The following is a 27,931-nucleotide window of genomic DNA, read 5'->3' on the forward strand; positions in this document are numbered from 1 at the left end:
TAACAGCAATAAACTTTATTGGGATTTCTTTTTTAACAAAATAATTTAAAAAACAAAAACCCCCACATGTAAACAAGAAAGTAAATAAAGTTAGTTAGCATTATTATGTACATCCAAAAAATCAAAACAAGTTCTGGGTTAACATTCCATAATCCAGTAAAATATTTTGACCCATCAATGTTCAGGGTGACTGTATTTAATATTATCAATAATGAAACTTTATCTTTGAACATTATAAAATGGTTTATGGATTATAAAGTTTAGGTTTCCATTTTTCCCACCAATCCATATGCCACATATCTTCTAGTCCTAAAATGTATTTATGTTGTCCATATTAGTCCAAAATATCCATTATCCCAAATTAACCAGGATACAGCTAACTAATCTTCTCCAGAAGAGTTTTTATGGTGGGATGTACTAGAACCCATATATGACAACATCATTTTTCAAAGCTAACCTAATTCTAAATTCTATCTAATCTGCCACTTATTCATTTCGTCTCACTTTCTATATATACATTAAATACCATAGCAACTTTACCTTAAAAAATGCAGCTAATACATTAATACACACTCAGGCAGTAATTTCTGACGAAGCTGTAGTTTATTTACCAAGAAAAAAATGCTAATTTTTAAAATTTAGGTTGAGTACTGTCATAGTAGTGTTATTGAATTGAGAATGATGGCTTCAATTTAGGGAGTTCAATATACACATTAATACAGTTCAAAACTGAAGAGATTAAATCATAATTCATATGGAGAAAATCTCAGTTCTTGGAAGAAAGATCAAAAAATATTTTTTATTACTATAAAATGTTATTAATTCAGTGTCTGTTTTTGCTAATTATATTTAATTCACTTTTATAAGCTTTACAAAAAAGAGCCTAGATAATTTTTGTAAGAGGCTTCAATTTGAGTTTAAAATGTGATTCTTTTCTGTCAGTTAAAATAATTTAAACATGTGCACAATATGTTTGTGCTGTTTAAGGCAGGTGCCAAGCACATTTTGAAAGGTAATAAACTTACCAACTAGAATGTTCTCCCAAAGGGAAAAAAAAAAGAAAAGAAAAGCTCATAGCAGTTTTTGTTTAAGACAGATGTTTAAATAGCACTCTTCTTTTAGGTGATTTAAAAATAATTTGGCAGCCGAACCGCCTATGGTCATAACATATCGCTTACAAAGGACAAGTAACAGATACAGAATTAATGATATACTTTTAATATTTTTACAAGTCTCTTTAAGTTGGTGCCTAGTGGCTTTAACAAGATTTGTATTCAGTGTAAAAAGATTTAGAACACAAACTACACTAAGTAATGAATATAATTTCTCAATGCCATGCAGAAAAGAAGTCAACATTTTACACATCATCACTCCTAAACAGTTCTAATTAAATTCCAAACTGTTCCCATCTTTGCATCACTGTCATTCTTTGGCAAAAGATTCAAAATAGCCACGGGTTAGGAAACAACTGTCTACTCATGGTCTTCATTTTTGCAAAATAAACGTGTTTTGTAAAAGGAATCTGCACTGAACCTGGTTTATACTAAATAATTATAATAGGCAAAATATAATGGCTTTTTTGATTAATCTACTCCTAAAGCTTTGAGCTGCCGTTCAATCTCTTCATCGGAGATTGTAGCCTTTGAAGTAGAGGCAGATGGTAAGCTTCGGGCAGCTGATGGAGCTTTGGCCATCTATATTAAAGAGAGAAAAAGAGAAAAAACTTTTGGGTTAGCACATAAAGGATGTGCTGCAAATAGCGTAATTTACTTTTCAAACAAATATTAAAAACATACATCTAACAGAAAGGAAAACTTAAAACAATTAAGTGACAAAAGTGGTGGAGAAAATATTTCCACCTGATAGAATAAGACGGTCATACCTTTCCAGAGATTTCAATTCCAATTTCATCGAGAACTTGATCCACAATATCTTGGCTTTCTTCCTCGTCATCTGAGCCATCAAAGATGTCATCAAGGGTATCACTGACTTTAGAGAAGGGCAGGGAACAAAGCAGTTACTTTCCAACAGATTTCAGTTTAGGTTTATATTTTTAGAAAAAGGCCCAATTGTATTTACACAGTGCAAATAAAATTTATGAATAGACTGAGAAAAGTAAAGGCCTTAGGTAGCTCACACTTAAGTAGAACAGAAAAAAATTTATAAACAAATTGTGATAAATGGAAAGCTAAATGATTATAAAGCTTCAAAGGGAAGAGATTACATCCATCTGAGGGAAGTAACACATGAGATGGTCCTTGAAGGACACATAGGATGTAACCAAAGAGAGAGAGAGCAGCTTGAGCAAAGACATGGTGGAAGAAGACAACAGGAACACACATAAGGAAGAGTGAGTTCTTCTGTCTGGTTTTTTAAGATGTATAAATGGAAATGGTTGGCAGGGAAAGAATTAAAGCAACTGGCCTGTGGTCACTACTACCACGATCGCTGGGGGATGCCCCCAGAGAAAGAAAGACAAGGAACCTAGCCTGAGGTCTCTAAGCACGCTGCAATTGGGCTCCTGGTAACCAGACTAACGTTTGCTGGCGAGAGAGTCCTTGTCTATGGAATGCTCTCAGCAGGCTGTTTTTGCCTTGGGATTGCTATAGCTACAATCTATGGGTATATATTGTGACTCACTGGAAAATAACACATAAGGTAGGTGACCATCTGAGGTATAAATTTAAGATATTTCCTAAACTTTATAAATGCTCTCTTCAACATGAGATGATGAGCAATCTTACTGGACACACCATCTATTACGTTGCGTCAAAGAGCTTACGTCTGATGTGGGAGGAAAAGATGTGGAGAGTCATTTGGGATGTCCCAGCTCTCTCCTTGTTTTGCATGTGCATCTTAATAGCTCGTATCCTTGACATTGCTACTAAAGCTTGATTTTGGTTAAGCTCTCTGATTTGTATGAGCATGGTTTGATAATTTGATTTTTTGTGTTAGTTTAACAGTATAAAGTCAATTGGAAAAAGCTGAAGAGCTTAAGGCTAAAAAAGTGGAATATCATCTCCAAAGAACTAAAGTGAATGTTAACACTTTAATTAGACTCTCAATTCTTTCACTTAGTACCTGTGCAACTTTGGGGGAAGTCACTTTACCTTTCTGGGCCTCAGTATTCATATTGACAAAATAAAGGGGCTTGACTTGAAAACTGTTTTTGACTTACGATGTAGGATTTTATTTTTTAAAGAAGACGCCACTGTGGGAATCTGATCAACATGTTCAGAGGTAAGTTCTAGAAAAATAACTTAGAGTGATACTCAGATTGTAATGAAGTAACAAGGGAGGTGGGGAGTCCAGTTCAGAGTTTATAAGGGCCTGAATGAAAAACTATTTGCAGAAAAATGAAAGAAAAGGATAGAAGAGAAACACTAGAATGGTGTAATCAGGGATTAGCAGAGAAGAATGCTTTCAGGAAAACTGTAACAAAATTAATCCAAAGATATAATAAAAATTTCCCAAAAATCTTGTTTCCAAAACCTAAATGTGAACAAGCGTTGGAGCAACACTGTACAATATAAATTCTAATAGGAAAAAGATATGTCCATTTAAACCTTGAATTTATCTTTGGATGAAAATACTAATGTTAAAATACTTTATTGAAAAAACAAGTAACCACCAATAACTACTATTCTTTCAGACCCATTTGCAAATAAACACAAACGAGAACAACTGTGATAGTACGAGTTTTAAGTACAAGCTTATTGATAACCTTCATTATAGCTTAATGGAACAGTTAATTCCTCTGTTAAGATCTGCTCACACCTGTGCCATCATTGGAATCCACATACACATATTAAGATACCATGATCATTACATAAATGACAATTCTCTCAGTCATTAAAAATTCACTAATGATGTTTTCAAAAAATTATATTTTTAAAAGTAAAAGTTCAAAGTAAAAACTAAAGTAAACAATTCTTGGAACTATCAAAGATACATGTACAGTATCATTAAACCTTAGAAGGAAAATAGATACTCTGAAATAGAATCCTAGAAAAATCGTGAATTTAGTAATCTTAGTAATTTAATTAGATATTATTTTATGCAATAAATGCTGTTAAAATGCCAGCAGATAAGCTGAACTAAACTGGCATATCCCTACATAGCTGTAAAACAATTAGAAAATATCTCTGCAAAACAATGATGCCAGCTTTGACATTTCATACAAATAATGATTCAATGTTGACCAGGGTGCTGTGAAGGGTTACTCATTCATTATCAGTGAAATAAAGATTGGGATAGTCTTTCTGGAAAAAATCTGGCAGTATGAACCCAGAGCTTTATAGAATACCACTCTAAGAACAATGAAGAAATTCAGATAAAGATACTATAGAAACATATTTATCAAAGGATTATCAAATACACTGAATATTTTAAAACAATCGTATTGACCAATATAAGAATAGTTCAATAAATTAGGGTATATTGATGTTACATATTATTAATGCCATTAAAAAAAAAGACTTCAGAGAAAATTCAAGGTAATGAGTACATATTCATGTTATACTACTGTGTTTTTTAAAGGTGTTATACTACTATGTTTTTCAAAGGCAAGATACAATTCAAAATTGTCCGTGTTATATTACCTCACTTTTAAGATATGGAAAAATATAGGAAAGAAATACACAATGTTAACACTAACTATATCTGGGTAGTGTGATGATAATTTTTTTTATAGCTTTGTTTCTTTTATTCCTCTTATTTCCACCACAGCATGTAGTTTATACTCAAAAAGAAGAAAATTAAATATTAAATTTAGACTCTGGAAAGAGAAAAAGAAAAAAAGAGTGAAAGAGCTCCATTATCTCTACTTCCAATATAAATAGATCTTTATAGTACGAAATATATATATTAAATTTATATATAGATAGATATTAGTCTAAGTATGAAAATATATAAACATATCATCTATATATATTTATAGATCTTCTATGGTATGAAAGAATCAATACAACTCTTAAACTACCTAACTTATACCAGGAAGAGTTATTTTATTCACAAGTTGGTTTCGGTCCTCTAATCAATAAAGTAAAACTGCTAAGGCCAACATGGCATGGAAATATGGCATGCATCATGTAATTTATATTTTTCCTTCAGTTAAACATTAACTGAGCCTTATATAAAAATACAATGAAATTACAATATAGTCATCTATCTGGAAGAGAGCGGTATCATTTCTTATCATTTGTGCCTTCATGGATGAGAATACGAGGTTGCTAGTAAATAAACTTGCTAATTCAAAGATGAAAAAACTACATTTCACTACAAGTTATTAAACTTACTCATTTCTTCAGTCATTTCCATTTTCATATTTTCCTTCTGGAAATTCTGCATTGTTTGTAATGTCTTTTGTGGATCCATCTTTTTGTTAACTGCCTGCATTGTCTTTAAATATATGAAAAGATTCATGTTAGCTACATAATTATGAAAATTTTACTATGGAATAAGACCAAAAGGAACATATCAAAAAAAGGCAGGTTTTTTAAAGCTATGCATTCTGCCATAATCAAACAAAAGAGTGTTACTATTCTAGAAAAAAATGAAATACTCATTTGGAAACCATCTGCTTAGCATCTATATAATAAAGACCACTGTGAAAAACCTCATCTGAACAGTAGGCAAAAAATTATGTAATAAAAAACACTGCCAACATAAAATCCACTGCTACTCAAATGGGAAAACTACATTTGCCTACAATGTGGCAAGCAGGTAATGTCTAAATTAAAAAGAATTTTTAAATTTTTTCAAAAATTTTAATGTCTAAAATTAATATTAGCATACATATTTAACCTATTAATTCATTTTAAACCATGATTTTAAGAAATGATCAAAACATTGTTTTGCAAAAATAGGTGAAAAGAATTCTCTTACATTTTACATTCACAACTAATTTTATTAAAAGAAGTTAATGCTATCTAGTATGGCCAAAATATTTTATATATTATTGTTATATAGGTGTCAGTGTGTATGTGTGTATTATATGTGTGTATTATATGAAATATGTCAGTTTCAAAGATACAAAGCAAACACAGTCTTTTATGCATGCTGCAGCCAAAGTACTCTTTTCAAGTATGACACTGTACCCTCCACCCCTCCACCAGCCCTACCTCTCCAGTGACTGCATTGCTTTTAGTATTGAAAGCCAAATTCCATAAATGACCTGTGAGACCAAACATCATTTCACCTCTGCATAACAAGCCGGTCTCATTCTGCACCACTGCCCTCTAGACACACTGATCTTTCATTTCCTTAAATGTGCCATGTTCCCTCCTGCCATAGGACCTTTGCATATACTGTCCCTCACCTGGAATGCTCTTCTTGATTTACTTTCACTACCAATACTTCAGATTTCTGTTTATATACCATTTTCTTAGGGAAGTAGTCTCTGACATCCCAGGTTAGAATAGATACCCCTGTTAAATCCTACTCACTACAGATAAAATTTTATTTTATTTATTGGTATAAATTATATTACTTTACTCACAAATTACATTATTGTTACAAAAATATACTAATAACAACAATGATGCTGACAGTGATAACAGAGCAGCTAATGCCTATATATATTAGCTTTCTGTGTGAAAGGCACTGTTCTAAGCACTTTACATATAATAATATTTAAATGTTAATTGACATTTAAACCTAACAAGTCTTTATGTTCCAAGTACTACCATTTCCCTCCATTACAAATGGAGAATGAAGATACAGGAAGGTGAAATAGCTTGCTAAGGTCACACAGCTAACATGTGAGATCTTAACCCAAGTAATCTGACTCCAAAACTTACGTTTTTAATCACTGCACTAAATTACATCTCAAATGGGCTGCTTTTTAAATAGACTTTAACTTATTACATGTTAAGCCCTTTCCTGGTTTTGCTTTCCATTTCATCCCCATCACTTATAGTTCCTACTTAGAGGACCTAAACAAATATTTCCTGAATTGATAAATTTCTAAGACTTTTAAGTGAAAACTAATTCATACATCTCTATATGGCAGGACCACATTTTTTCCTCCCCTATCACTTGCAGAAAACTGCGAAATGAGTGGTCTTCCTCCTCATTATTGAAAGGTTATCCAGTCCAGGTGTGTGATCGTCAGATATGACCTTTTCTTCAAATTAGACAGATGTTTAGTTGTCAATTTGTAAAATCAAAACAGGGAAAAAAAGTTTTTGCCTTCATTGTGTATTTTTCACTGTAAAATGACTAAGATCCAATGAGAGTAAAATAACTAATAAAATAAAGCTTATATTGAAACATTCTGATTTTTTAAGGAACTCAATGTACATAAGATGGACACATTCTATTTTCCTGTGTTCTTCAGTCTAAAAGGCAATTACACTTGATCCTCATTATTTCTGGATTTCTTATTTTTGAATTCACCTACTCACTCAAATATATTTGTAACAAGTCAATACTTGCAGTATTTTTGTGCTCATTTGTGGACATGCACAGAGCAGCAAAACATTTGAGTCTCCCAACACACAGTTCCAGCTTAGGTCAAGCAAGGTGACACTCTACCGTCTTGACTCAGCCCTAATACTGTAAATTGGTGTCTTCCTTGTGGTCTGCTTTGTGCCTTTGGTTGGTTGGGGTTTAAAATGTCCTAAAGTGTGGTCTAGCATTTCTAAGCACAAGAAGGCTGTGATGCGCCTTGCGGAAAAAATAACATTTGTTAGACAAGCTTTATTCAGAGTTATAGTGCTGCTGACCATGAGTTCAATGTTAATGAATCAACTATAATAAGTAAGGTGTGTCCTTCAACAGAAACACATACAAAGCAAGGTTAGGTATAGACTGGTTGACAAAAATTGTGATCAAAGGCTCACAGGAACTTAACCCTGCATTTCCCCTACGAGCAATGGTTCAATATTTCCTGATTCAGTGTTCCTGACTTTATAGAAACAACTACTGCAAACAATGAGAATCAACTGTTATTTACTATTTTCCTAATATAAACCTGTACTTTCTCTCCTCTATGGCTCTTTTTCCTTTTGCTCTTCATATTTATATTCTTTCTTCCCTTTATTTAAAGCCTAGTGATATTTTCAAGATCTAGGTCTTTGGCAAAGTCTTTCAGATAAAGTATAACTGCCTCAGACTGCAGAATACATGAAAGTAGAATGTGTCCATCTTATGTACAGTAAGTACTATTCAAAGATCTGTGTAGTTCACTGAAACCCAGCACAGACTGATGTATAGTGAGTTTCCTTTTCAGACACATCTTAACCTCCTCCCATCCTCGACTGAACTATATAATAAGATCTGTGAGAGCAGAGCCTTTGTCTTGAACAACTTCTGATTTCTCACAATTCTTAATATACATCAAAGAGCTCATTATTTATTAAATGTCTGAAAGGCTCACAGTCCTTTAAGTTCTACAGTAAAAACACTATTTTTTTAATACAAAGACGGTAAGTTAGGTTAAATTTCCTGATAAAATTAACCGATAAATTCTTCTGACAATATTTATGTATCCTTCTGACATACTCATGAAAACAAATCAAGAAGCAATTATTATTCAAATTATTATATCAAAACTTATGGCATAATGAAACAAGAGGCCCAAATATCTTTTTAAAATTTAAGGGAAAAAAGTAAATACCGTTTTAAGTCAATTTTGAAAATTTAGAAGCTACACGTAATCTTGGAACAATGGAACTTCCCTAAAACAAAAAATTTTATATTAAAACAAACCAATAAAAAAATCTAGAAATATTTATCTGGATTATGTAGTATTATAACTCATTTTATTAAAAATTACAAAGCTGCTGTACCACATATATATCAAAAGGTGCTTTAAATCTAATTTGAATGTAATTTGAATACTGACATTTAAATATCCCAGATAAAATCATAAAGCTGTGGATATAAAGGTTCCCACTTACTTTTGCTGTAGTAGACATTGCTCCTGCCATCTTCATCTGGGAATTCATCACTTTTGTTTGTGTGGACATAGACGTGACTTTTGAACTTACAGCAAAAGTTCTTGTTTTCTGTTTTCTTAGATGTACAAGCTGTTTGGCTAAAACTCTGCAAGCTTCTTTATTACCAATCTTGGCCATTTTCTTAATTTCTAATTCCTAACAGAGGAAATAAAAAGAGGGGAACAAAATCATTAAGAAGTCCTCAATGATTTAAGAACAGACTGAACACATACAATATACCCTTTCACCCTGATTATGAAAAGAGAAAGAGGCTGGTATAATGTCATAGAAATAGTAATTTGAGAAGGCAATTTATTCTGCATGTTTACATGGAAAAGAGAGAACTAGTACTTTCATCCACAAATACAAAGCTAGTCTACAAAACAGTACTCACATAAAGGCCAAAGGAAAATTTAAAAACTCAACCCAAAAACAGGTAGGAAAAAATAATCAAATGAAGAGTTGGTAGGAGATAGCAAAAAAAAAAAAGAGCATAATGGTAGATTTAAAGCTAGTAACACAGACAATTATATTAAGTGAAAAGGTTCATCTACCATCTCAAATAAAAGGCAGACTGTCAGATTTGATAAGACCATAAAGCCAATCACATGTTATCTCAAGAAATCAACTTTAATTATCAAAGCTAAATAAAGCTAAGTAAAAGGACAGAAAAATATATCCTATATAAATACTTATTAAAATCTGGAAATCTGGAGTGATTACATTAACCAGATCAAAAAAAAAATTAAGAAAAAGGAATATTACCAGAATAAAAAGGAGCATTTCATAATAATAAAGGAATTAATACAAAAGATGTCAAAGCACAACTGAGAGAACTGAACGGAGAAACAGATAAATACACAACTAGCATGAGGGGTATCAAAAACTCCTTTCTTGCGTATACTGCTGTACTTGTTAGGAAAGGGGACAGAAAGTCTGTAATGATACAGAAGATTTACAAAAACACTATCACCAACTTCACCTAACCAATATTTACTAAAGACTCTATCGCCAACTGCAGAATACTCACTCTTTGCAAGTACACACTAAAAAAACAAACAAAAACAAAACAAAAAACACACACCAAAATATACCATATTCTGCATCAGAAAACAAGCCTCAACAAATATAAAAGGATTGAAATCACATAAAGTATGATCTCTAAATACAGTGAAATTAAAATAGAAAGCAGTAAGAAAAATATGAAAGGAAAATCACAAGCTGAAATTAAACAACATGGTTCAAAATAAGTCATGAGTTGAAAAAAATCACAGCAGAAATGAGACAATATTTTGAACTTAAAATGAAAATGCCTCATATCAAAACATGTGGGCTACAGTTAAAATAGTTCTTAGAGAGAAATTTATAGTGTTAGAGCTTACATTAAAAAAAAAGAATATCTTGTTAGGTTCAACATAGAGAAAGTAGAAAAAAGAAGAGCAAATACAACATAAACAAGAGGAAGGAAATAATACACACAAGAAAAGAAACCTATAAGCTAGGAAAGAAAAAATACAGAAAATTAATGAGATCAAAAGCTGGTTTATTACAAGAAACTGATCAAATTGATAAACCATTAGCCAGTCAGAAGAGGGAAAAACAACCGAGACAAACAGAGAGAACATACGAATGACAAATATTGGGAATGCAAAGGGAGGCATCACTTTACATTCTAAAGATGTTAAAGAATAATAAAAAATATTATAAACACGTCATTACATTTTAAAATTTAGTAGAAATGGAAAAATTACTTCACAGATGCACATTACCAAAGTTCATTCAGAAAGGGAGATAGATTCTTGATCCATTCTATATCTAATTTCTAAAAATTGAAAATTTTAGAATTTAAAAATCTATCCACAAAGATAGATCTTTGTGTAGTTTAAAAATCTATCCATAAAGGAAACTTCACTCCCAATGGCTTTACTGATGAAATCTGTCAAACATTCAAGAAAGAAATACACAAACCCTTCTAGTAAATGAAACAGGGACACTTGCCAATTCATGCTTTAAGGTCAGCAGTACTCTGACGTCAAAACTACATAAAGACACTATACAAAAAGATAACTATAAATTAATACATTTTATAAACAGATTGCTAATATTCTTATGAAAATTTCAGCAAATTGAAATAAAAATATTTATAAAAAATTCATCATTACCAATGAAGTTTATCCCAGTAGCAAAAGCTTGATTCAACTTTGGAAAATCCATCAGTGATGTAATTCACTACACTAACAGACTAGAAAAGAAAAACTACATAATCATCATCTCAATAAATGCAAAACAAACAAAAAAAAAACAAAAAAGCACTTGACAAAATTAATTCCTGATAAAAACTCTCAACAAACTAGAAAAAAAAGGAACTTTCTCAACCTGAGAAAGGGCCTCTACAAAAAGCCTATAGTTAATATAATACTTAGTGATGAAACACTGGACTTTCCCCCTAAAATCAACAAAAAGATGAGGTTACAAACCACTTTTAACACTGGACGGTCTGGCCAGCGTCATAAGGTATGAAAAAAAACACAAAAAGCATCAAACTTGAAAAGGAAGATGAAAAATTTTCTTTACAAAGATGACATGATGTCTATGTAGAAATCTAACAGAATCTACAAACAGGCTACTAGAATAAGTGACTTTAGGAAGGTCACAGGATAAAAGATCAATATAAAAAAAAGAAATGAATTTATTTCTATATACCAGCAACAAAAAATCAGAAATATGATGAAAGAAGCACAGAATCAGTAATAATTACAAGTGCAAATACTGCTGAGAAAATTTTTAAATCTAAATTAATGAAGAGATATAGCATGCTCATGGGTTGAAAATATTGTTAAGATGCCAATTCTTCCCAAATTAGTTCAATGTAATCCCAACCCAAATCTGATCCTTTTTTGCAGAAATTGACAATTTTACTATAAAGTTCATATGGAAATACAAAGCGCCTAATACAGCCAAAAACAATTTTGAAAAAAAGAAGCACAAAGTTGAAGGGTTAACACTATATAACTTTACAACTTAATTATTAAGTTATAGTAAAAGCAATGTGATACTGGCTTAAGAACAATCGTGTAGGTCAACTGAATAATACAGAGCCAAGAATGAGGCCCACATGTATTTGGACAAATGATTTTCCACAAAGATGATAGATATTTGAATAGGGAAAGATGTTTCTATCATTTGAATAGCAACAAATGATAATGCAACAACTGAATTTCCATATGCAAAACGTGAACCTCTACCCTTACTTGGCAACATAGTAAAACTGAGTTCAATAAGATTTACAGTCCTAAACGTAAGAACTAAAACCATAATAGCTCTAGAATAAAACATAAGAGAAAATATTAGTGACGCTGGGTTAGGCAAAGATTTCTTAGGATGCTAAAAGTACTAAATCATAGAAGAAAAAAATAATAAATTGCACTTGATCAAAATAAAAATCTTCTGTTCTTCAAAAGACACTCTTAGGGAAATAAAGGACCAAGCTAAGAACTGGAAAAAAAAATCTGCAAAACATATATTTAATAAAGTACTTGTATTCAGAATATATATAGAACTCTTACAACTAAATAACTAGAAAACAACTTGAAAAAAAATGGATAAAATATTTCAATAGACACTTTGGCAAAGAAAATATGTAAACAGCAAACAGGCACATGAAAAAAATGCTGAACATCATTAGTGATTAGGGAAATGCGATTTAAAATGACAATCTCCTACAAACCACTAGAATGGCTAAAATAAAAACACTGTCAACTCCAACTATTGGCTGGGATGTGAAACAATTTTACTCTCATATATTTAACTGGTGGGAACAGAAAATATTATAGTTATATTCTCATATATAACTGGTGGAACAACAACTTTGCAAAATTGTTTAGCATTCTTATACAGCCAAACATACATTTAACCTATGATCTATCAAGCAATCCCATCCCTAGGAAACATATGTTCACACAAAGATTTCAACTGAATGTTTATAGCAACTTTATTCAAAATAGTCAAAACCTGGAAATAACCCAAATGTCCACTGGCTGGTGAATGGATAGACAAACTGTGAAACGTCCACATAATGGAATAATATTCATCAATAAAAAGGAGTTAGTACTGATATATGTAACAACACTAATTTCAAAATAATTATTAATGAAAGAAAAACCATATAAAAATGAATTCACTTTATGATTCCATCTAAATAAAATTCTAGAAAATGTTAACTAATCTACAATGACAGATCAGCGTTTGCCCTACTGGGGAGGGAAACAGAGAGTGATGGATAGAAGGGATTACCAAGTAAGAAAACTTTGGGAGATGATGGATATGTTCATTTCCTTGACTGTAGTTATAGTTTCATGAGTTAATACATATGTCAAAATGTGTCAAATTGTATGTTTTAAAAACGTACAGTCAACTGCATGTCAATTATACCTTAATCATGCTGTTTTTTAAAAAATATTTTAAGTAACATACATTTAAAAACGTAACATAAAAACACTTAAGATAGCCAATCAATCTATTAAAAAAGTACATTCACTGTCACAGACCCAATAATAGTTAAAATATCAAGTAAGACACCTATGAGTTAACATAATTATTTTCTTGCAACCCTCTCTTGTTTTCTAGGACTATTTTATCTTTGCTGTTAACTGAGAAGAAGGTGGCTCTGTTTTGAACAATACTTCTTCCCAGGCTTTCATATATTTCAGAAACTGAAGAATAATTTGATTTTATCATCAGCAGAATACACAGACTCCTGATAAAAGTCAGCAGAATGACACAGTAAACAAAGGTATGCAGAAACAAAGGCATTAAATGCCATTTCTTAGTAAAGTAAATCACTTACCACCTGCCATGTGTCTTTTTCCTAGTTACCTAATTATTTCAACACTGATTCCTAAATTTGTTTGAAAAGTTAAACTGAAATTTAATGTTCTACTTACCAGCTGCTTTTCTTGTTTCTCTAAAGCGGCCCGATCTCTGATTATAGCCCTCTGTGTACCTCGTAACTCTCGATTCTGTTCCTTTATTACATCTAAGAGAACCACGAAAGAAACCTAAATGTATGGGTTGTAAAATCTTCTTCAATACCATTTAAAATATTGGACTCAGAAATCTCAATTAAAGAAAGTAAACCTTAATTTATGAGATGTTAAAATTTTTTTCAATTCCATACACTAAAAATTAATCGTTAAAACAAATTATAAATATTGATTACATAAAAAACTACAGAAGATAAGTGCAAATATGCTATAGCCTAAGATTCAGCCAAAAGTATGTATAAATCAAAATAAAATACTCCCTTAGAGAACTGATTATTATACAATGTTTTATTAGGCACATATATACATGTCACATGCACACACACACGCATACACACATACACATACCCTTTTCGCCTCTCCTTACTCCAGTATTACATGAAATTCGAAGAGAGACAAGCAACGTGTTTATTACATCTTTTTTTCTATACTAAATCATCATAAAACAGCCGACTTTCCAAAGAAGCAGACCTGGATTTGAACTGCACCTCTGCCACTTGATCACTATATGATACCTTGGAAAGTTAGTTAACACACTAAACCTCAGGTTTTTTATAAAATAAGAATTGTTGTTAAGGAGTAAATAACATACACAATGCCCTGTGTATACACGATGATATATAATGTTCAGTCATTGTTAACATCTTTCTCATTTATCTCAATTCACCTGGATCCATCAGTCTTACCTTCTGAAGAATTAAAATATCAGTCTAAGACTGATGGACTATAATTTGGGTTATTACTAAATAGTGATTTCTTCAAAGGATCACAGAAATGGATAGTAATGCTTGCCAAAACTGTTCCCTCATTGTCAGGAATCTTGCTAAGTGCTTTACATAGAGTATACAGTATAATGTTCACAAAAAAAAAACATGCCCAGAGTCACATGGTAGTAAGCAGTAAGGCCAGATTTTGATCCAAGTGTTGTCTCTTGAATCAGTGGTCTTAATCATTTCACTGGAGTACATTCTTAGTAAAGAGGTAGATTAAAAACCACAACCACAACAGAAAGAATAGTCTCTTCATCAAATGGCACTGGGAAAATTAGATATCCACATGGGGAAAGAAAAAAAAAAAAGGAAACTGACCCCTACCTCACACCATATGTAAAAATTAACTCAAAAAACATTAATAAGAGCTGAAATCATAAAGCTCAGAATATGCAGGAGTAAATCTACATGATTTGGGATTTGGCAACAGATTCTTAGATATGACACTAAACGCACAAGCAACAAAAGAAAAAAATAAGTAAACTGGACTTTGTGAAAATTAAAAACTGTGATTAAAGGACATTATCAAGTGAAAAGACAATGTAGAAAATGGGAGAAAATATATGCAAATTATATGAGTCTCGCATCCAGAATATATAAGAAAACTCTTACAACTCAAAAACAAAAGACAACTCAATAAATGAGTGAAGGCCTTGAATAGACACTTCTCCAAAGCAGATACACAAATGGCCAATAAACACTTGGAAAAGATGCAAGATATCATTAGTAATTAGGTAAACCAGATACCAAATGACTATAATCAAAAAAAAAAAAAAAAAAAGGAAAATAAGTTTTGATAAGGAGGTGGAAATTGGTACCCCGTACATTGCCAGTAGGAATGTAAATTATTTCAGCCACTGTGGATAACAATTTGGTGGTTCCTCAAAAAGTTAAACATAAAATTACAAAATTACCTCACAACTGCCCTCCTAGGTATTTACCCAAAAGAACTGAAACAAGTACTAAACAAATATACTACACAAATGCAGCACTATTTACAATAGTCAAAAGGTGGAAACAACCCAAATGTCCATGAACTGATGAGTGGATAAACTGTCGTATATACCTATAATGAATATTATTCAGTTATGAAGAGAATGAAGTACTGATACATACTACAACATGGATAAACCTCAAAAGCATGCTAAGTGAAAGAAGCCAGATACAAACTGTCTTTTATGATTACACTCATATGAAATATCCAGAATAGGTAAATCCTCAAAGACAGAAAGCAGATTGAAAGTTGCCAGGAGTTAGAGAGGGCAGACTGGTGAGTCACTGCTTAATGGATACAAGGTTTTATTTTAAGGTGATGAAAATGTTTTAGAACTAGAAATGGTGGTTACACACCATTGTGAATGTACTAAATGCTACTGACCTGTTCACTTTAAAATTATTAATGTTATGTGAATTTTATCTCAATTAAAACAGCAGCAAAGCCAGCAACATTATCCTTTTTAGTGATGGAGCATCACAGCTTATATTTTACACTTTTCTGTTATAATGAAACTTTACTCAGAATATAAATAACTAATATACTAAGTAATAGGCACTACACTAAGTGCTTCACCACAACCCCCAAAGGCAGGTACTATTATCTCACTTGTTTCAGAGGATGGAATTGATATTTGGTGAGGTAATCTGTCCAAGGGAGAAAAGTGCTAGGATTTATATACGGGCATTCTCATTCCAAGGCCTCTGGTTTTAAATATGATATTACACTGCGAAGCTTTTAGGAAGGCAAAAAGTAAAGTTATCAGAGACATAATCCTTATAAGTATAGATTCATATCAATAAAAATACTGTCAGAATGAAAAACATTTCAAGTCATTATATAGAATATAACTAAATCAACTACAATGACTTTCTGAATAAAAGTTAAAATAAAATGCTAGAGTTTCTATATCCTACATACAAGACATCTATTTCTCCTTCTTTACTTACTCTGTTTCTCAATTAAGTTATATTGGTGGACATCTCATGCTCAGGATTTACTAGGAACACATTCTATATGTTCCTTAAATATAGCAATATGAAACCATACAATATCTATATGGGAGACGAAAACAGAGAGAGCTCTCCCCTGCCCCACTAACTTTCTTCTGGACAGGAAACGTGCTTCATTTAAGAAAAGAGGAAGGAGATATTCTGTAGACAAATATATCTGGGAAATGTTCAAGTTGAAAAAAAAATGAAACTGATTTCTTTGCTTCAAGGTTTCTAAGAACATTTAATATGCGGATATCCATTGTCAATCTTTAAGGGCAGAGTATGTGATAGATTATTCCCCAAATTTATTAAGCCAAGAACCCCTTTTAAGAAATCTCTATTAACATTTCTTAGATACAAATGTTTCATGGAGCACTGGTTGGGATCCTATTCTAAAATAACAGGACTTAGTTTGCTAGGGCTACCATATAACAAACACCACAGACTGGGCGGCTTAAACAAAACAGAAATTTACTTCCTCCAAGTTCTGGATGCTGGAAGTCCAAGATTAAGGTGCTGTCAGGGTTGGTTTTTCCTGAGCCCTCTCCCTTTGGCATGCAGATAGCTACCTTCTTGCTGTGTTCTCACATGGCCTTTTCTCTGTGTGTGCCCATCCCTGGCATCTCTTCCTTTACTAATAAGGACATCAGTCCTATTGGATTAAGGCTTCACCCTCATGATCTCATTTAACCTTAATTATCTCCCTAAAGACCCTATCTCCAAAAACAGTCACATTAGGAGTTGGGACTTCAACATACGAATTTTGGGGGGGCACAACACATGATACTTTTCCTCTGACATTTCAAGACTGATACTAAACAAAACAGCAAAGAAAGCTCTCATTTCCCCATCTCTCAAAACAATCATCAGCCTTTTCATCCTCAACACTTAAACCCTCTCAATTTTCACCTTTTGGACTTAGTTCCCTGTCTTGCCCAAAGCAATGGATTGGTATGAAAACATTCACCACTTATCCTAATATTTCAATAGAAAATATGCCCTAAATTGAAAACCATGAAATTACAAATGATCTTTTGGAGTACAACCCCTTTGTATACTACAAACTCCCTGAACTCAACTAGCATAAAATGAAATATTAAGATGATGACGGTCTTCTAAAGTTTAAAAAGTACTGAGCTGAAAGAGAAGTCACCATATCGATAAGTTGAATTGTGACTAGGTAATTGACACAGTACAAAAGCAATGTGAAACACTGCTGAAAGCCTTGCCTCCTAAGATCTAGAATGCTATCAAAATACATTTTCTCATTACTAGGGTGGTATAATGAAAAATATACACTTGGTCTTTGTCTTGAGTTCCTGGCACAGAGCTCCTAAAACCCTTGGAATTTCCTGAGTGAGAGAGATATCTTTTGACTCAGGGAGGAGTACCCCTAGATAGCTTCAGGATGGGGCAGGTTACCAGAAAGTCCAAATACTTGATTAGAAGGTGGGAACTTTCAGCCCCATTCCTCAGGGGAGCGGGGTGGGGCCAGAGACTGGTTTACAAAAACTCTTAAACAAAGAGATTGGAAGAGCTTCTGGGTTGGTGAACATATTGATGTTCTGGGAAGGTAACATGTCCAGAGAGGGCATAGACGCTCTGAGGCCCACCCCTCACCCCACCCCCCTGCACAATACCTTGCTTCCATTTGGCTGTTCCGGAGTTGTATCCTTATAATAAACTGGTAATACTAAGTAAAGCACTTTCCTGAGTTCTGAGAATTGTTCTAGTGAACTATCAAACCTGAAGATGGAGTTGTGGTGACACTACAATTTACAGTTGGTCAGTCAGAAATACTGGTGGCAATCTAGGACTTGTGACTGGCCTCCTAAGTAAGGGCCGTCTTGTGGACAGAGCTCTTAAGCTGTGGGGTCTGTGCTACCTCCAGACAGTGTTAGGATTGAACTGAATTGCTGGAGACACCCAGCTGGTGTTAGAGAATCAGAGTAAAGAATAGACTTAGCCCTCTCTGTTGAAAAACAAGTATGACATGAAATTTTAACAAAACATAATTTAAATAGTTTGACTTCACTTTTCTTAATTTTATGTAACTATGTACACTATAACTGTCACTGTATATTAGAGAAGGAAAATAAAGAAAATTAACTACTGCATATTCCACATCCTATTGTTAATAGACCAATTAATATTTAAACAGTTCTAAGCTATAAACCGAGAGCATCTAATGTTATATACTAAAACATAGTCATAACACTTCAAAATATACTATGGCAAGTAGGAAAAGACTAAAATATTTTTTCATATGAGATGATAGGTATATCTTATAAAACAAATTACTCTTTAATTTGCTTTAAAAGCAATCCTTATACTAAACCCACAGTTAATGATTTGGTCTTCTAGATAATTCAGAAGGAATAACATGAGAAAGGTTCTGAGACACTTTTAAGGTTTTTTAAAGCCAAATTTATTTCCCACTATATTTATTTCTTAGTAGGTCTGATTTCTTCCTAAGATTACAAGCTCTTTAAGAGCAAGAAATACATTTTATTTATTTACCTATTTGTACTCGCATTTACTTCATGTCACCAACTGTACCAATATATTAGTTAACAGCAATCTAAGGGAGTACAAACATATATATCAAAATGTAAAAGGATTTTCCTTATAGTCATAATTTCATACGTTTCCTTAAACATGTATAATAAAATCTATTGGTTATCAAGAAAAAGGGCTAAGTTAACAACAGTAAAATCTGAGCTATGATACATACCTTTCTACAATGGAAAACTGGAGCGCTGAAATAACCAGATGTTTCCCTTATAATCTTCTGCTTTCCCCTTTTTTCATTCTGAGTTATAACCAGAGAGAAACATGTACAGGTACTGCTGACACAGGAGAGATGGAGCGCTTGGCTCCTGTCTATCCTGTGCTTCCCTGTCCACCCTCTGCTTCTTTCTCTAGTCAAAAGAGCACACCCTGAACTCTTATACTCCAGCACTTCATCTACCTTGTGGCGTGTTGTGAAACACTTCGTAATAGGTGGTTACAGGAACTTTCAAATTGTGAAAATACACGGATGTGCCTACGGTGCGTTCTCTCTCTGTTACCATTTGGCAAGGTCCAAAGGATCCGGGAGCTGCCCCACCCACCACCCTCTCCTCATCCACCACCAGCACAACACTGAGAAAAGGCCACCCAGGCCAGCTCCACTCTGGGCATTAAAGCCTGTCTCAAGCCTTTCAGGCTCTTCTTACTGAACAAAATAACACATGGGTACATTACAGTGATAACCACTGACAAATTTTGGACTTAAGAAGATACAGACAGAAAAGGTCATTTTGCACTCTCTGGTTGTGAGTCAACAAGGTCGCTCTGCTTACAGAAAAAAGAAAAAAAAAAAAGATAAGAAATAAAAAATAAAATCTGAAAGGGCCTCCCATGTGGTCTAGCTCACCAGAATTCTCCACTGGCGTTTGAGGCCTCAACTTCAATTATGGCTTTCCTTGTAGACCCTGCTCACTTACATGCTATTTGCACACCAGAGGATTAAAGCAAAAAGTAATTACCAACTGCAAATATGGACATTCATTAATTTGTGAGTAATATCCTTTAAAGTGCCTATCTTTTGAGAGAAGGGAGGAGGCCTGTCTCAAGCTTGCAGGACAATTCAGGATGACTGCCCCAGGAGCGCTAAGGCACAATTCACAGATCGTACCAGTCAGCAGAATCCAAGCTGGTTTCCTAAATAGCATCCCTGTTGCCATGTACTGGGTTTGCCACTTTACTATAAGGTCATGATGGACTTTTTAATCTAACATATCATATTTGCTGCTTTTAGATGTATTTCTTCAGAGAAAAATCATTTTGATTCATGCAACTTTATTGCCTACCAATTATCCTGAATCTATCAATCACGTGGATTGAGAAAGGAGCACAAAATGCTTCTACATCCTGTTTACCATCTTCATTAACTGGATTCATTAACTTTCCCAAGAGGAAAGTGAGATTCCTCTTCAGATTTCATGTGCAAGCTCTGCAAGCTCATATCAATGGGTGGCACTGGTATAGTGGGATAATGGGTATTAGATAAACCCTGATCACGGCTATGAACACAAGAGCTGGGAGTGTGAGTTCAGCTAACACAGTCATGGTGGAGCTCACCAATGAACAATAAAGGAGAATGGGGTCCAATAAAGGGCCATGTGGGGATGTACCATCTACTTAGGCTGATGAGGAGAAAAAAACTGCAAGAATGCTACAAACTCAAATGTTAAGGGTAAGAAAGTAATATTAAAGGTCAGTAACTAGAAAATGCTGGCTCTACAAACCAAATTTACTCAGAGGCAGAAGGACAATGACAATGAGAGAGTGAGTAAGGAGAAATCAGAATTCGGTATGCGAAGCAAGCTTCTTTCTCAGGCTTTGGACATGGTATATTAGAAATCAGAAAGAAAAGGTATCAGCGTAATTAACCAGTTTTAATACATGATAAAGAAAAAATAAAAACAAAAACAAATAACTATCAGAAACAGAAAGGACAGTAGAGAATCATGCCAGCAGCTTTACTCTATATATGGCCCAGGGAGTCAAGAATCCACTTAAGAATCAGGCTGAAGTTGAAAATCTCAACAGGGACTCTGGAAGGAAGAGGTGGAACACTAAGAAGAGAATAGGAGTCTGACCCTATGGTAGCATAAAAGGAAGCAACAAGGAATGTTTTTTCCCCCACCAGTAAAGTTTCAAACGTCAGTCAAGCCCTGAGGAATTCATTGAAATGAATTTGTTCATTATTCTTAAAGTATCAGTGTTTTCAAGAGCTGAAGGAAGGTTTCGAGATGTCACCTGTCAGCAGATCTTTGGATCTCATGTGGTTCTCAAAGACAATGCCTCTGGCATCATCATCATTAATAGCTTCAATTCAGAAAACTGTCAAAGGGCATTTTTCAGCTTAGATAAATAAGGTAATGAGGGAAAGATCCTTTGAAAGAACAGTCTCACAGATAAATGGATGGACTTGAAGGTAGAAAACGGTAGCATGAAAAGAAATACCAGTCTTTGGTATCATGCTTGGGATAGAGAAAAACAAAGGAAATACATTTTCCCACAGAAATATCTGTTCCTGGGCTTCTGAAAGGGCCTCCTGCCTTGCTATTCTCTCTGTCTAGAAGGCTCATGCACCAGATCATCACCAAACTATTTCTTTCTCAACACTGTCTTTCCCTAAAATGCCACATACGTAGGTAAGTCTTTTTTCATCACCCAGGTAACCACTCTGGCACACATGCAAACAACAATAAAAGCAGCAATAATGGATGGGGGGGTGCAATTGAGGAAATTCTGAATTTCACTCCATATTAAATAATGTTATTGTACACTATTAAATTTTGTGAGAGTCATAATGACATTGCAGTTATACAGTTGAATATCCTATTCTTGGAAATATTTGCTGGGCTGTTTAGAGGCAGTTTCGTGATGTCTATAACTTACCCTAAATAGTTCAACAGCAAGAACCCACATATGTGTATATATGTACACATAAAGACATACACACATAGAGGAGGGAGAGAAAGCAAATGTGGCATAATGTTAACAATTGGTGCATTTAGGCAATGAGAAAACAGATGTTCACTGAATACTGTCATTCCAAGTTTTCTGTAGATACGGAATTGTTCAAAATAAAAAGAGAATAGTCTCCATTCCTAAAAATAAATAAATAAGTAAATAAATAAATAAATAAATAAATAAAAAGTATGGAGAATTTTTGCTCAGAAAAATGCTCAGAAGAAAGTACTATGTTCCTGAATCCCTTATTCAATTATTTTTCTGAGGTGTGCCAAGAACTAAGGGACCAAACAGAAAGTAAAATTTGAGTTTTTAAATATTCAGAATAATAAGCACTCTGGGAACACATGGAAGGCTAGGAAAGATCTGGGTACTGTAGGTAGCACCATGAGAATGTTGTATTGTATTTGGAAGAAAGCAAGAATGTTTCTGAAGAAGATCTAGTTTATATAGATGGTACATTTTATTCCCTCTTGAGCTATTAAAAATGTGGCATCACAACTGATGCGTGACAGATTTACCCAACTAGTCAAAATTTCACAGGTTCTGAATTCTGAAAAACTAGCATACATGGATGGATACCACCCCAAAGAGGCAAAACCCAAGAAGCTTTGTTCCTGTACTGCCGGTAACATTCCTCAAATTATCTCTAAACTTGCATTAAGGTTCAAGGTGGGTAGCAATAATATGGATGTAGACTAAAGTAAGCTCTGGTTACTGGGAACACAGCTTTTGGTTAGTAAATGGTACTAATTTGGAATCCAGTCTCTAAATTCTAAACTGCTGCAGAGTTATTTTCATTTATGCTGAAGACTGCAACCTTGCAAATGTGCAATGTAGAGAAAACTTAGAAAAAGCATAATCCAACTTTGGAAGTGCGTGAAGATCTACTTTGGTTCTGTCAAATGCAAATCAGGAAGCAGATGCTAATAAAAGGGGGGCACAAGGCGTGAGGTATTTAACATAGTTTGAGGTGGCATCAGAGCAGAATTTCCAGAGAAGGAAAAAACCTGAGACAGTTCAGGTTAGCTAGAGGAAGAAGAACAGAGAATTCTGTGCATAAAGGCATCTTAATTGAAAATGTGTCAGCGAGAAAGAGTATGGTATATACAGATGAATAGGAGAAGTGTTCCTGGACAGTAAAATGACATGGCTAGAAAGGAAGACAAGGAACAGATCAAGCAGGACCATACCTGCCTTATTAAACAGCACTTACTTGATCCTTTTGTTACCAGACTCAATAAAAGGACTTAACACTGAGGACTAGCATAGTTAGATTTGGATTTCAGACATATCACACAGGCAACTCTGTAAATGAATGATTTAAAGGCTATGAAGCTACAGGAAAGAAACACAGAAAAGTGAGGTAGTAAAGTGTAAAAATATATGGGATCTTAATAAAAGCAAGGAAGATCATATGTGCCAAACATTTAGGATGCAAAAGGAGTAGGACTTGGTAATTAACTGAAGGTAGAGGGCAAAAGCAAGAACTGCAAACACTGGAAGAGGAACCCAGGAAAAGGAACTGACTTGAAGGAGATGGTGATGAGTTCTGTTTGGGATCTCTTTTAATTTGAGGTATTTTGGGACATCAAGGTGGAGATACTTAGCAAACTATTGGATATATCAGTCTGAAACTCAGAAAAATATACCTAGAGATACACAATTGGGATCCATCAGCACTTAGGTTATAACTAAAATAACAGAAGCTTAGATAAAATCATGTAGGGAGAGAATGCACTGTTAGAATAGTGGTAGTCCAAGATGGAATCAAGAAAAACACTAATATTTAAAGGACAGGTTAAAACAAGAAAGGAAGAAAGGAGGAAAGGAGGAAGTGAGGAAGCAAAGATGAAAGAAAGGAAAAAAGAAAAACATAAAAGGAAAAAGAAAAAGAGTAGTCAGAGGAATTTGAGGAAAATTAAGACTGTTAATGCAAGCTGAAAGAAAATTTCAAGGAAGAAACTATTATCAAGATCAAATGCAAAACATAGGCCCAAGAGATGATCACTAAAAAATGACCATTGGATTTGGTGATCTAGAAGTCACTGATGATCTTAGCAATATCTCATTCATTACATAAGATGCAAATCAAATTGCTGTACAATGGCAGGGGGCAGGGGGCATCAGAGAAGTAAAGAAGTGGAGATAGGAGACATCACCACTCCTTAGAGAGGTTTAGATGAAGAGCAAAAAGAGACTGGAAAATACTTCCTAAGAAAATGTTGGGCTAAGGGAGAGTCAAGAAAAGGAGGGTTGTTTCAAGTTCTACCACCATTAGAAATTAAGGTTCTAATACTAATTCTGAAAGAGTCTGGCTCACAGACAAAAGGTAAGCATTACATGGTACCTACCAAAAGCTGAGAATTCCTGGTACTTAGCAAGAACAGCAAAATTAAACTGTACCACAGGCTCTCCAATAAGAAAAAATAACAATGACAATACCCAAAGAGATGAGGTCCTGGCTCTGCCACTTAGTAGTTGTGTGATCTTGGGCAAGTTACTTAGTCCTTTGCCTCTGCGTTTCCTCATCTATCAAGTGGGGATAATAAAAGTACTTACAGGTTTTGTAAGAATAAGATACTGATAACAAAATGCTAGCACAGTGCTGGCTTAAAATAGCACCTTCAAATTTGTCTGTTGAGGATAACAGACAAAAAGTATATAGTGCTTAAGAACTTCACTTTTTAAGAGGCATATTTAATTTTGCATTCATGACAAATCCTCATAGCATCTTGATTTACAGGTTGATAATTAGCTTCAATAAATAGGTCACCATTAGTCCACTTAGTAAAAAAAAGAAAGAAAAACAAAAGAAAAAACCGCTGTAAATAAACATGCTACCATATATATATGTATATGTCTATAAATGTATATATCTTATAAATTAGTGAAAGGAAAACCAAGTACTCAATTGTAATTTCAAATTCAAAAGAATCTTTCTCTTCTTTAGCACTGAGGTACAATTCTCATTAATTTCTGTAACAAAGTATACACTGCAGAGACTTGTTCATCTTTGTGTCAAAAATGAATTAAACATAACTCTGAATAGTAATAAGTGCTGTAATGTTGTCTCCCTTTTTAATTTACATGTGCAGTATTCTTTAATGATATAGTATGCAACTCTTCTATCCAATCCAAAGAGACAAAAAGATTCAATTATTCAGCTCCATAAGCAGTTACATATTTTCCTTATATATCAGAATTTTATTACTGCTGAAAGAAATAAAAAGACAGCATACTGTAAAAGATCTTAGATCAATAATCAACGAGTCTACGGATCTGGGAGAAATGCATAAGAATATACTTAATTTCGTAATACACAGCCTCGTTATTGCTAAGAAGAATGCTGTCACCTTTTAAACAATGCATCTTCTTTTTGATAAAACAAAGAATAAAAACATAAGTAAATCCCTAGATCAAAATAATGAAAGTACAGGTCTATAATTAAGATGTCATTAAGTGATCTGAATTGACATGATAATTTAAGAAAACAAGTATGCAGTTTGGTAGTTATAGTAAATGTATATAGTGGCCAAATTTATATTCAGAAATTTCATACACAGATCTTTAAGTCAGTAATATAGTTCCTTTCAAAGTCCTTAAGATCTTTCTCTCACAAATAAATCTATTTAACAAAAAATTATTTCTTGTATGAATTAACCCAACAGCAAATAAGTATACAGTTAAACACTCTCACCGCACATCCTCATTGTCTTTTTTTTTTTTTCTGCTCTATACTTCAAGTACCATAGTCACTAGATTGCCAAAAGCACCAGGAAGCACAGCACTGAGAATACAGAACTGACATTTATGTCTCTATAAATATTTGACAGATATCAAGCAATGAAAGCTAGAATGGCTTTTAATGTTAGTTTTTAAATTTTAATTTGTAACATCACATAAGAAAGATGCAACTCTTCCTCTGTTTAGTAAATTCTCACTCAATAAAACTGAAACAAAAAAAAAAAACCTTTTTTTCCCCCTGGAGTACTACTATACAATAACTGAAAATCATAATATTGGTATTGAAACACTGAAAAAATAAAGTGCCATGTTAAAGATTAAATAGGATTCTCAGGTAAAACACACATAAAAGTCATTTCACATAATTGTATTACTTCCTATCCCAACTTGGTTTTTATTTCAGGTATTTTAAGTGGTATTTCTCAGTTAATAGAAGTCAATTTCACCCACTCAGAGTAAGCAAAAATGTATTACACTGTGTGACAAATTAGAGATAAAATGACATTATATATTGAAGTAAAGGGTAGGGTGGCAGGGTAAAAGATGTCTTTGTCATCCTCCACAAAATAATTGTGCTTGCAGTGGTATAGCCAATACAAAGGAATGAAGGAGTTACCCCAGGTCTGGACTGAGCACCCTGTTTGTACCAATCACTGTCTAGCTACCACTGCTCCTTTTGTGGCAGAGTTAGACTCTCACAAAGAAGTGATTCTTTGACTGAACCAGCAATAACCTAGACTCAACATGTAATGAGAAACACGATTTTTAAATAACCTGAATGAATTTGATTCCTGGTAGTAAATGAAAATATCAAGACTAAACAGTTATACAACTGAAACTATATATTACAGTCATTGCTTATAAACACCAATTTGTATAGCCCTGTACATTCACTTTTTCCCCCTTAACATAACATTGAGCTAAATGTCTGAATCAACCCAAGTATCTTAAAACATAAACTTGTATGCAGATAATGCATACCACATCTCTTACTTGAGATACCAAAAGATAATAAGGGAGAAAAATTTACTATGAAAACTAAATCCAGGCACTTCCCTTGGATTTATTTTTCTACTGGTGTCAGTCAAGAAGGATTTGTTTCACATCTCTGCTGATGGGGTGTTCCTAGGGGCAAGACCGGCCCATACCCAAGTTCATTTTGTAACTGTAGCTTATTACACCCTCCCCCAGCTCAACACAGGTTTCCGGTTTGAATGCCCAGAAGTATAATACAGCTCCAAACTGAAGGAGCAGTACTCCAAGCAGAGGAAACCAACGAGAAATTCACCAAATCACCAAGTCTAATGACACTCTAGGGCCAGCCGCATCCTTCCTCCTTGAAATGCTCGAGATCCCGCTAAAGGAGAAACCTGGGGGGCGGGGAGGGGCTGTTAAGGATTGTGTTATCAGAGAGAGGAAGCCAGACGCCCAGGTGAGGTTGAGGTGGGGCGTGTCAGAGGAGATAAGGAAGCAGAAAAGTGACGCATGAGGGCGGTCACCTGTGGGGCCACTTGATCCAGCCCCGCCCCCAGGGACAGCAACAAGAATCGCGGCCCGGAAGCCCCCAAAATAGGCCGAGGAAACGCAGAGCTGGGCCTCTTCGGCCCGGCCTGAAACTCACCATCCACGGTTTTCTTCTTGAAGAGGGACGCCATGGTCAGGGACCGCGCCCGGGCAGCCCGGCTCGGCCCGGTCCGGCCCGCGACTGAGAACAAACAGAAAGAAAGGACAAGCCCTCGGGGGGCTCGAGATGGAGAAGCGGACGAGCAACAGAAGAGAGAGGGGTCTCCAGGCGGCACCTGCGGAGGGCGGGTATCCACAGAGCCTGCCACAGCCGAGTTGCCCCGAGCTCAGGTGACCGCGAACTAAAACACTTTTTGGAGAAGTCACTTCCAGGCGGCGCCTGCGCGCTGTG

At 34.3% G+C, this 27,931-nt stretch overlaps 1 protein-coding gene across 2 annotated transcripts; it reads right to left on the minus strand.

Annotated features, from left to right (window-relative positions):
• Positions 1-27,931, minus strand: CHMP2B (charged multivesicular body protein 2B). Of its 2 annotated transcripts, XM_057697213.1 has the most exons (6): positions 27,638-27,931; positions 13,886-13,977; positions 8,904-9,098; positions 5,298-5,400; positions 1,883-1,989; positions 1-1,694 (listed from the first exon to the last, which is right to left on the minus strand). In XM_057697213.1, the coding sequence occupies exons 1-6, from the start codon at positions 27,669-27,671 to the stop codon at positions 1,584-1,586; spliced, it is 642 nt and encodes a 213-aa protein (XP_057553196.1). In that variant the 5' UTR covers positions 27,672-27,931; the 3' UTR covers positions 1-1,583. The 2 variants fall into 2 exon arrangements, with proteins under 2 accessions (XP_057553196.1, XP_057553197.1); XM_057697214.1 differs by lacking the exon at positions 13,886-13,977.

Source organism: Hippopotamus amphibius, chromosome 10 (genome assembly GCF_030028045.1).
Source record: "Hippopotamus amphibius kiboko isolate mHipAmp2 chromosome 10, mHipAmp2.hap2, whole genome shotgun sequence".
Taxonomy (NCBI): domain Eukaryota; kingdom Metazoa; phylum Chordata; class Mammalia; order Artiodactyla; family Hippopotamidae; genus Hippopotamus; species Hippopotamus amphibius.

Bases quoted from the DNA above. Each gene is read 5' to 3' on its own strand.
- CHMP2B (XM_057697213.1), bottom strand. From the start codon at position 27,671: ATGGCGTCCCTCTTCAAGAAGAAAACCGTGGATG. The intron at 9,099-13,885 runs GTAAGTAGAACA...TTCCTCTGTTAG, and splicing joins AGAAACAAGAAAAGCAGCTG to GAATTAGAAATTAAGAAAAT. The intron at 5,401-8,903 runs GTAAGTGGGAAC...ATATATTTAAAG, and splicing joins CAATGTCTACTACAGCAAAA to ACAATGCAGGCAGTTAACAA.